The sequence below is a fragment of the Setaria italica genome, chromosome IX (genome assembly GCF_000263155.2).
Source record: "Setaria italica strain Yugu1 chromosome IX, Setaria_italica_v2.0, whole genome shotgun sequence".
In the NCBI taxonomy this organism is placed as follows: Eukaryota; Viridiplantae; Streptophyta; class Magnoliopsida; order Poales; family Poaceae; genus Setaria; species Setaria italica.
This window is the reverse complement of record NC_028458.1, coordinates 32823008-32834820: the sequence shown is the minus strand read 5'-3', so window position 1 is coordinate 32834820 and position 11813 is coordinate 32823008. Positions and strand designations below refer to the sequence as shown.

Genomic DNA, 11813 nt, shown 5'->3' with positions numbered 1-11813 from the left:
CCCTAAACTTTTCAACCTTCAAGATAGCATGCACGACTGCGAAGTACATATTCAAAAATGTTTTCTTGTTGCATGCTTTGATTGCAATAGGTCACCAAATTCGATATCAAAATATTGCATAGTTTTCAGTTAATAAGTAACTGGTTCAACTCTTGCCCAATTCTCGAATTGCATATAAACATGCGTCGTACAATTTTATCACATGGTATGTAACTAGTACTGCATGACTGTTTAAGTAGTGCAGTCTGCTTAGGTTAAACGGAAACTCCTCTGTACTTTTATGGTGGATGAACACAAGTGATTCATTATGGATAAGGGAAAAATACTTGTATCCATTTATTGACTTCTCCATCCAATCAGAGGTTGTGATCTAGGTTGACATACAATAAGTACATAGTAGATCAGAATATGACAGGAGCGTACGAATAGAAGGAACTTGGCTAGCGCTACCTAACCATAGACTCTTCAACTTCAGTGGCTATAAATACCCAGCTTTCTCTCACCCCATCAGACAACCAACAAACATCACAGCAAGATTACCCATGGCGTTTCCCAAGCATAGTCTACTAGCTGCCTTTGCTGCTGTGGCCATGGCGGTGGCCCTAGCAGCAACCACCGCCTCGGCCCAGAACACGCCGCAGGACTTCGTCAACCTGCACAACCGGGCGCGCGCGGCGGACGGCGTCGGCCCGGTGACGTGGGACGCCCGGGTGGCGAGGTACGCGCGGGACTACGCCGCGAGGCGCGCCGGCGACTGCAGGCTGGTGCACTCCGGCGGGCCGTACGGGGAGAACATCTTCTGGGGCTCGGCGGGGCGGGCGTGGAGCGCCGCCGACGCGGTGCGGTCGTGGGTGGAGGAGAAGAGGTACTACCACCTGAGCACCAACACCTGCGACCCCGGCAAGGTGTGCGGCCACTACACGCAGGTGGTGTGGCGCAGGTCCACCCGCATCGGCTGCGCGCGCGTCGTCTGCGCCGCCAACCGGGGGGTCTTCATCGTCTGCAGCTACGACCCCCCGGGCAACATCAACGGCCAGCGGCCGTTCCTCACGCTTGACGCGGCTGCCAAGTGAATTCATCCAACGTCTCCGTACACGTACGTACGAAAATAAGCACGTATACTGGTCGTGGTATGTGTGTATGCGCACACCGACAGTATCTTTATTGTATGTGGCCACATTTAATTTGTCATGTCCGTGTAAAATACTAAATAATGTTTTTGTGATACATGGCTTAATTTTACAAACTACAACAATCACTATGTGAAGACGATGTCCCATTTTAATTTGTTCAAAGCAACACTACGGAAACAGTAATTTTGCCGAGTGCCTGACCCAAGAACACTCAGCAAAGTGTTTGCTGAGTGTAACACTCGGCATTCAGCACTCGATGAATTTTCCGCCGGCAAACAGGTATTTGTCGAGTGTCAAACATCGGGCACTCGACAAAAGGTTTGTCGAAGGTCAAAAAACACTCGGCGAAGATAAACACTCGGCGACAAGAACGGTAACGGCGTCCAGGTTAACGGCAAGTTTGCCGAGTGTCAGACGGCAGACACTCGGTAAAAAATTAAAGTTTGCCGAGTGTCGGCCGCATGGCACTCGGCAAACATGGGTCACCGGCAGCATTTTATGGCTTCTTTGCCGAGTGTTTAAGCCAATACACTCGGCGAAAAAGCACCAGAACGTGGTGCAACTGCCCCCTTTGCCGAGTGTTAAAGCCAAAACACTCGGCAAAGCCCCTCTTTTTACCTATTTTGTCACGTATAACGGACCCCTCTCAATTACAATACACATCATCATAGGCATTTATAATAAACAATCACAGGCATAATTCACAACCACCCTGACAAGCATTATTCATAAACATCATGACATAATCCAAAGTAAGCATGAAACAAGCCATAAATCCAAATTCAAATCACAACTAAGTTTTATCCAAGTTCAAGTCACAAATGCAAAGTCTAAAACCGTTGAGGTCAAGGAGACCACTGCGACAAATCTTGATCTTGAGTATTCGAAGCCACCGATTGATCCTGCACATAGGATAGGACATTCTGAGCTAACATCTAAAGTTGTCAAAATTAAAGTATTCAATCTTAAGCACAATGTGTCAAGTGACTCACAGGAGTAGTTGTGGGTGGTTTTTACCATAGCCCCACATATGAAATCATAGCATCTTCACAAATATCGTGATTTTCAGAATTCGTTTGTTTTTTTGAGAATTTAAAAATCATTCGGCGAACTTTTTTGGCCGAAGTTCGTGGTCGTGTTTTCTGAACAAAATGTTCGAAATTTCTTTTCATTTCTCGGATGAGACCTCAATTCGGACTCATTAACATTAACATGAATATGATTTTTCCACTCATTTTATTCCATTATTTCAATCACTTGCAGTTCAAATTTGACTTAAATCAACAAATTACTCTAAATGAAATTAATTCATTAAATATAGCAAACAGACCAAGAAATATATCACCTTCTAACATGCAGTGCCAAATGTCGTACGTGAGGAGTAGAAAAAGTGTGGAGGGTGGAGGAGGGAAAAATAGTTTTGGTTTTTCCGAGTGTCGCAAAAAACACTCGGCAACTATTGGCATTTGCCGAGTGCGAAGGAAAACACTTGGCAAACACATGGCTTTGCCGAGTGTCGAGTGAAGCACTCGGCAAACCTGGAACTTTGCCAAGTGTCTATGACGAACACTCGGCAAAGGACTAATGTCCGGCACGCCCCCCTAACGGATGTCGCACGTGCCGGTCCATGGTGAAGATTTGCCGAGTGTTATTTGTTTGCCGAGTGTCGGTTATGACTTTGCCGAGTGTTTTCCATTTGACACTCGGGAAAGAGAATTTATGTTGAGTGTAGAATGTTTGGCACGGAGACACTCGGCAAACACTGCCTTTGCCGAGTTCCTGAAATAAAGCACTCGGCAAATAAAAAACACTCGACATTTTTACTGTTTCCGTAGTGCAAGAACACGACCTACATTAGCGAAGGTAAAAATCCTGGCGTGATAAGAAGTTTCAACATTAGGAATCAAAGTGACATCCATTCCTTGTCTTCGTTTTAGCATTTATCAGAACTGCCTTCTGTAATTACTTTACACAGTAGTTCATTGCATGATTGATCCTTAAAACATTGCTGTTTTCTTTGTCTGTCACCGTACCGACCCAAGAAGCTACCTAGTACTACAATCTAAAAACAAGTTGATAGCTGCCATTGCTCAAAAAAAAAAAGTTGATGGCCGCCAGGGCAACGATGTATTAAACGAGGGGGCGCAACGAAACGTCCGCGCTTGTTCCTTCGCTCGCCAGTCACCACTCTTTTTGGCACCTCGCAGCGGATTTTTTTCTTCTTCTTCTTCTTTTCTTGTCGTCTTTGCATGAGAGACTAGCATTGGGACGCCATGCGCGCCCGTACTAAAAAGATAGACCTAAAGTAATGATGAAAAAATGTTGGCTCCTACTATGCTCAAAACAACATCACACTAATATATTGAATCAAATTCAAAAGCTACAATCAATCGGCATAGTAGCTCAGAGTCAATTTCGCGCCAATCCTAAAGTATGGAGCAGTGTTCCAAAAGGCGGAATTCCGCGCCCATCTAAGCGCGCTTATGCGCTGGGCGGCGGGGTACCGCGGCGCCTAGGCGGTCCCCTAGGCGGCTTGTGATGGTGGCGGAGGTCAGGATGGGCCACGGCTGAGGCAGGGACGGGTGGCGGCAGCGGAGGAGGGAGGGGTAAGTGCGTGGAGGAAGAGGAGGAGGAGGCAGGAGACGACCCGCGGCGGTGGCAGAGGCCGGGATGGCGGGGCAGAGGAGGTGGGGGCGAGGCAGGGGCGAGCGGCGATGTCGAAGAGGAGACGTCGAACGAGGGAAGGGGAGGTGTCGGGGTTGGAAAGATAAGGTGGGGGAGGTGGGGATAAGATGGGCAGTTGGGCTATAGAGGTAGTTGGGCTGCTTTGGGTCTTTCTTTTCAACTCAAGGTCCACTAGTTCCCTATTTTTTCTTTTCTTTTAGAGTATATGGTAAAGTATATGTACTATATCGTAACGCCTAGAAAAATGCCTTGAAACGCCTAATCCCGCCTAGGCTCACCGTTAGAGAGCGTCTATGCCTTTTGCAACCTTGGTACGGAGGTACAGATAATTTTTTTCCTAGGAATTCACTAACTTTTGGGTGTTAGTAGATAGAGCTGACGGATTGGCTTACATTGATTATTGATTTTGGTAAGGGTAAAAGATAAAATTAGTAATGAATGAATAATTCAATCATATTTTGCGATTTTGCGAGTTTATAAAGTGATATAAAGTGAAAGCAAATTCCAAAAAGTAGTAGGACTACCACATGTGAATGTTGTATACAAAGTTTAGTTATTATTTTATATATAGGAAATAACTAAATATATTTATACTTTCCATACAATATAACTGCAAATAATGGAAAAACCGTCATCGATAATTTTTAAAAAGATCATGAGACCCACTCAATAGAACCGTGAGTCCCCCGCAATATGTGCGGGTCCGATCCCACTTGAATCGTACAAGGGTCCCACATGAAATGTGTATGGGTCCCCCCCAAATAGTGTGGGTCCCACATGCACATAGCAATGAATGAGTAATTCAATCATATTTTGCGAGTTTATAAAGTGAAAAGTAGTAGGGCTACCGCACATTTTATATATAGGAAATAATTAAATATATTTATACTTTCCATACAATATCTATCTTCTATACTATAAAGATCGAAAACAATTGAAAATCTTTCTCACTCAAATTGGGATCACCGTACCCCTCACGAAGGACCCACCTATCATGGTAGAGGAGAGGTGGATAGGGTGCAGATCCATCAAAACTACGAGTTGTGGAATGTTTCTCGCAAAAATGTTATTTTTTTTCTCACCAAGCACCGTTCTACACACCGCGTTTCTCCCCCAAACTGCCGGACCTCCTCCCCACGGCGTTCCTCTCCCGCCCGGCCCGCATCGACCGCCGAGGCCGTCCCCTTTCCGGTCATCTCCGGATTCACCCCCCAAAATCCACCGCGGCGGCTGCCCAAGGATGTCGGCGGAGAAGTCTATCAAACCCCCGCGCGAAGAAGTCAGGGCACAGGCGTCGGAGTCGAGATGCTCCCATGGGTGGCCAGTCCAGCCACGGCGTCACCAGCTACCACTGCCGTATCCTTTGCTCCTCTTCTCCACGCCGTCCTTCCCTGCCCTCCACCGCCTCTATACCGCCCGCTTCCGTTGCTGCTGTGTGCGGGCCTCCGGGCTCCCGACGGCAACGTCTTCTGCGAGGAGCCAGACGACGTGTCTGGGAGCGACTACGAGGACGAAGTAGAGGAAGAGACCGAGCGAAGGAGGAGCTCGCGTTTTCCCATCCTCTTCGCCGTTCGCCAGGCTCGAGGCGGTGAGGTAGCAAAAATAGGAACTCTGGAGGGGTATCGGTTGATGAAGAGAGTGCGCTTGACTTGTGGGTGCATAGAGTTGAGATGTTATGGGTGCATATGGTGAAAAATTAACCTTAATTTTTGTTTTGCAGTTTTGTTGTCTAATCGCTTCGCCCAATTCCAGCACGATAGAAGATAGAAGCAGGTTGGAGAAGAAAGAAGCATGGATATGCACGAGGCTCAGTGAACAGTGGAAGGGGAGTTTCAGCTGACAAGAAGATAATGTTTCAGCTCTTCGGGAGATAGAGAGGACTCAAGGCTGGGCTCCATGAAGGATATCTAAATCTACTTTTTTAATATAAAAGAGTATAGTTTATTTGACACAGCTGATCGATTGCAGCAGCAGAAAAAATAATTAGATTGGAGGCCTTATGATGGCTAACAACTGTCGGGACCTGCCGGTCAATGTGGAGCACGGTTGCGTGCTGTCGTCGAGTTTCGTTGTGCTCAAGGTCTACTGGCGAGAGTCGTTGTACGCACGAGGCCCCACGGGAGAGATGTTATGTATTTTCAAAAAAAAAAATATGCGGAGCAGAACGAGATGTGTGAGGGAAAGATATATTTTCTAAGCCGCTACACGAGTAAAGGAAGATAATAATGGCATGATTATTATTGAATAATTCAATGTGCATAACTGAATAAAAAATTATTTTTTATTATATTTTTTAAAATACATTCTTGTCTTGTACATATTTGCTATAAAATAAAATTATAATATAAATTTTTTTAATATGTGTTTTCAGTGCACGTGCACCTATTCTAGTATCTATAAATAATGGAAAAACCGTCATTGATAATTTTTTAAAAGATTATAGGACCCACTCAATAAAATCGTGGGTCCCACAAAACAATATGTGCGGGTCCTACTTGAATCGTACGTGGATCCTATCTGAATATGTATAGGTCCTACCCAAATAGTGTGTGAGTCCCACATACACATGGGGCCACGAAGAGGTTCAAAAGCCAGGCCTTTTAGTATACGCAATAGATGCAGCATGAAGATTGACCTGACATCTCAGCTGAAAGCCAGACATCCATGACGACTATACGAGACGTGCAAACCAGGCAATCTATATCCTTGAGGTTCTACCGTTCTATGGCCCTATCGGCTGTTCTCCCAACAAGAAGACAATTGGTCAGATGTTAGCGGCCACGAATTCCTCTGCATGCTAAACCACTATCTTCATCGTTACTGATATCTTTTCGAGAACCTCTCTGGCATGAACTTCTCTGGCTCATCCCAAATAACCTCACCATCCCTACAGATTCCCAGATGTTCACAAATTAATGTTGAAGTTCCTTGTACTTGGAAGTCTGCAGCCTCAGCTAGACCTGCGGCGAACGATACCGGGGGATGGAGTCGTATGGTTTCGTTTATGACGGCTTGGAGATATAGGAATTTGTTAAGATCAACCTCCTCATCTACGGTTTGGTGCCATGCACACTTGCAATCTCTTCTTGTAGTTTCTTCATGGCAGCCATGCATTGCCCATTCGGTTGCAGCTGAGAGTGAGGCACTGGCGAGGAGTAATTCCTGGAAATGCATTGAAGGAGTTAAATGCAAAAAATAATAAAAAATTAACAATATACAAAATAGCGGGCTATGGGATTTAGCGTAGAGCTGTGCTCAACCGCTATAGCTTCACTATAGCCCACTATAGCGCCACTATAGCCCGCTAATTAGTACAATGTTGTTGTAGAGGTAGCTAGCATCAACCTAAATTAATATTGGTGACAACCTAAATTTTTTTTCAAAACATTCTAATAAAAAATTTTAGAGAACATCATATTTATAAATATTACTTCAAATACTTGACACTGCTGACCCTTTGTGTTCTTCGAGTTTTGTTAGAATATAATTATAACACTCATCTAACAAGAAAATTTAAAGACATTTTTATTTTTTCAAACTAAATGTTTTAAAAATTATTGACGGTCAAAGTCTTTTGACCGGATTTTGATCAAAGCATCGAATATTTAGTTGTTTGGACAAGGAAACCTAGCTAGAGGCACCCCTCCTCTGGTGCCACATTCTCCAATATCAATCATCCCGTCCAAAAGATCATTCTTAATCATTTCGGCAGCTGCCCGGCTGCACCGCAGCCACCGCCCTATCTGCAGCAAATGATTATACATAGCATATGCAATGGCAGTTCGTTTGTCGCTCGAACAAATCCGCTGCTATCGGCCTGTTGCCTTCGCAGCCCACAACAACCTAGTCGTGCCCCGTCGTCTTCATCCTCGTGTGTTTTTCTACAGCTACCATGGAAGGTAGCCGACGGTGGTGGCAGTGTGTAGGTGGGGTGGCAAGGTGGCGGGGCGCTGCCAGCCGCGGACGGCGGAGAACAACTATGGATAGTGGATGAGACGAGAGCATGACGGCGAGCTCCCCGGCAGAACCAGTTTAGGGTGGCAACAGTCGGTGGCTACAAATCTGACGCAGGAGCTGCAGAAGACGGTGGAGGAGGTGCACGGAGGTGACTAGAAGAGAGGGTGGGAATTGGATAAGAAAGCGGTACGTCAGGAGGAGGAGGAGGAGGAGGACCTGAGTAGGTCGTATCATCTTTAAGCTGGGACAGATGAATATTGAGCCGAAAGCCGGTTTCTATTGGTGGGGATTCTGTCGCCCTCGGTGACGTCCAGCAGCACCCAATCTGCAGGTCAATGAGGTTGTGCAGCCACGCCTCCACCTTTCGGCCCTTTGCCGCACGCCCTGGAGCTGGAGGTCGGCGAACGCAAGAGACGGGGTGGAAGTCGAACACGTTCGGCGCGCCGGACAACACCAATGCCTCGACCGTGACGTCGGTCAGCTCTCCCACCAGCAGTGCTCACCATGTCTTGCGACAACATGCCTCGGCACAGCACGCCCACCCCCGCCGTGAACGCCGCGCGCGCCACTATCACCGAGCTGCCACTGCCAGCGTTTGCCTCGGAGGTCCGCGTGTGGCCGTCCGCTCGGCTAGACGTCTCGGGCCGATGAGGCCCGCCACGGCGAGCTTCCTGAGCCTGTGCCACTTGGCGCCCGGTGGAAGGGCGATCACGGAGCGGGGCGTCGTGGCCCATGATGCACCAGGGTGTGGGCGTCCAGGCCCAGGCCTGTTGCCAAGCTGGCGTTAAGTTCCTCCACCAGAGGTGAAACAAACCGTCACCCATCGCCTGAAGTAGGCCTGTTCATCCGCAGGTTACGCTGGTTTCCACCGGTTTTACGAACCAGCCCGCAATGAGCGGTTTAGACTGGGTTAATCCGGTTCCACAGTTTGCACATAATTCATACTGCTGGATTAGGCTGGGCCGGTTTTACGGTTCAGACGGTGTCGAAATGTCATTTGCCTTCGTCTTCCTCCGGCAACATCCTTCTCTTTACCTTCACATGTCCGTCCATGGATATCTTTGCACCCACTACCCATCGCCTAATCCAAGACAGTAGCATGTTGGTTGTACTCGTTCTACATCTCCTTCTGACAATTTCTTCTCCAATTCAACGCAACCATCACAAACACCACCTCTACCTGCCGCGTGCTACCCCTTACATGCGCGAGAACAAAAATCGTGGCACAAGGTCGGTACATTCCACGGAGGAGCAGTATTCTCTGTTTCTCCATTTTGGCAAATGAGCTGAACACTTATTTTTAGATTACGAGAGCTGAACACTTATACAAGCATTCTTCTATGTTTCTCTCGTTACTTGCAGTCCGCTCGAATCCTAAAATTGACCTTTGCCGCTGATTCTTAATCCAAATCCTTCCTCACATAGTCAGTGCATAACCTAATCCTTAAGATCCTCTTTCAATTTGTATCAATTTTGGCCTTAGGATCTCCTTCCGCTCATCGACCAGCAGCATGAGTCCGAGCCTCCAAGGTAGCCGATGCGCTCCCCTGGTTCTGGTGCCATTAATCTTGGTCGCCCTTGCTGACGGCGGCCCATATCCGGGCACACTCCTGCTGCACCACCGTGTGCTCCTTCGCCGCTGCCTTGCATCCGCATCTGCGCTGCTAAGATCGAATGAAGGAACTGGATCGGGTTCAGCTGGTTTGCTCGGTTTCAAACCGCGTGGAATCCAGCCCGTTCCTAAGGCACACGGTTCTAGCCTGCAAACCACCTAAACCGTGGAAATTCGCTTCTCCGGCCTGGTCTGGGCTGGGTTGGTGGGTTAGCTGGTTTCGGCCCAACCCGTGAACAGGGCTAGCCTGAAGCGAAGCAACAACAGCAAAAGTGGTCTAAGTTATAGTACGAGGCATCATAACTTTACTCGTTGTTTCTGGGTGCTAAGTTTTGCAAAATCTACATGCATGTAAGAAAAGACAGAATTGATGACATCATCTCACGTGCATTCAAATTCGGAATTAAAAAAATTATAAATCTTAAACTGATTATCCAAATTAAATTTCAATTGCACCATTAAATTTTTTATAACAAGATCACACTTGACCATATTTAAATAAATTATTTTTTGAACCTTTTTTGAAGTCAAGTTATAAATTTTTTTCGAGATATGTATTTATTCATAGAACAAATTATACAAATTTAAGAAACAAAATAATTACACATATCGGACAAATTTTATGAACTCATGGAACAAATATGTATACACTTAGATCGAAGTTAAATTTTGATTGCACCACAATATTTATTATAACAATACCATTAAAACAAAACCGCAGTTTACTATGTTTGCAAGATTTTTTAAATTCACTTTTAAATGAAATAAATTAATTTTAACAAATGCAAACAATATTCAAACAATGATCATGTTCTGCAAATAAAATATTAAACATAACAAATAAATAATAGTATTCGTGGAACAAAAAATTGAACATCGTGAACATTTGGTTGTATAAGACAAATAGTAGAAACTAAACATTGCGAATAAATGAGTCCACATCGCCAAACAATTTAGTCTACAACGCGGACAAATAATCTATGATTGCGAACAAATTCGCCTACAAAGTGAACAAAATATCTCCACATGCGAACAAATGCATCCCATCGCGAACAAATTAATCTAACATGCGAATATTTTAGTCCATAAACCAAAAATAATTTAACATTATGAATAAATTACTATACATTGAACATGATAATTGTATAATATGAAGAAATAGTTCCACTATGGAACAATCAAGTACACCAATAATATAACATTTCCACTATGGGAACAATCAAGTACACAAATAATATAACACATAAATATGGATGATATAAATTGTGAATAAAAATAAGCTACAATCAAACTTAAAATGAAAAACTAAATAAAAATAAAAGAATAGGCGGAGAAATAATTAATAAAAATGAATAAATAAAATAATACATAAAAGACTTAAATGAAAAAATATTATATATAGGATAAGGGAAAACTAGAAGAAAACATAAAAAAATAAAACATCATGTGTCAGTGTCTTTATAGCACTCACGCACTTAGTCAATAGAAAAGGTAGTAAATAAGGGAAGAAATATGAAGAAATAAATAAAAATAAAATCAACATATATAAAGCTCATTAGAAAAAAAATAAATTACTAAATAAATAAATAGAAAATAAAAATAAAATAAAAGAGTATTTTTCTGAGTTTGTCTAAAAGAATAAGAACAAAAAGAAGAAAGAAAAAAAGCTATAGGTCGAAACAATAGTTATGGTGAAAATGATCACAAGGGAACAAAAGTGAACTTAAAAGGAAATAATACAATAAAAATATATTTGTAACTGCCAAAAATAAAAAGAGACAAAGAAAACAAAATAAAAAAGGAAAGAAATATAAATAAAAGAAGAAAAAGGAAGGAGGAAAACACAAATTACAAGGTTAGAAATACAAATAAAAATGAAATAGTTAAGAAAATAATATAAACGTAAAATATAAAAGAGAGAATAGGGGAAAAAATGCAACTTGCATTGCATGCACGTGCAAGCTCCTGGGAGATGTGCATGTTCTCTACTGGACCATCGCTATCATGACAGCGACAGCAAGCTGGCAAAGTCATGGGCCAACAGCTTCTAAATTCTCGTGGGCTGAAATCACTCCCGCGGCCCACCAACGCTTAGCCATCCGCACTGCAGCACCTCGGGAGCGGCCTCCGTTGCGGTGGCCACGACGGCGTAGACGGTGCCGAGGCGGATAGACCTGAGCTGACCATGGCGGTGCAAGGAGCGGTGGTGGCTGCTGCCCGAGAACCAACGATGCCTGCTTCTTTGCGCTCGGTGCACGCGTGGCCTGCCCACAACGCGCGGCACGCGTGCACGACCACGCACTAGCCGCGCAGGACTCGGACGCGCTCACGCATGGACGACAAACATGCGTCGAGCTCCAACGGACTCGCACGTACGGCCACAGCATCCGACCAAGCCTGACGCTACAAAACATGAACCAAAAACA

The 11813-nt window shown here is 44.7% G+C and overlaps 1 protein-coding gene across 1 annotated transcript; it reads left to right on the top strand.

The window, feature by feature from the left end:
• The first annotated feature begins 520 nt into the window (after positions 1-520).
• On the top strand, positions 521-1267 carry LOC101772680 (pathogenesis-related protein PRB1-2). Its single transcript, XM_004983341.4, has one exon. It carries the CDS (start codon positions 543-545, stop codon positions 1071-1073), a length of 531 nt encoding a protein of 176 aa, XP_004983398.1. The 5' UTR covers positions 521-542; the 3' UTR covers positions 1074-1267.
• Positions 1268-11813: the final 10546 nt, after the last annotated feature.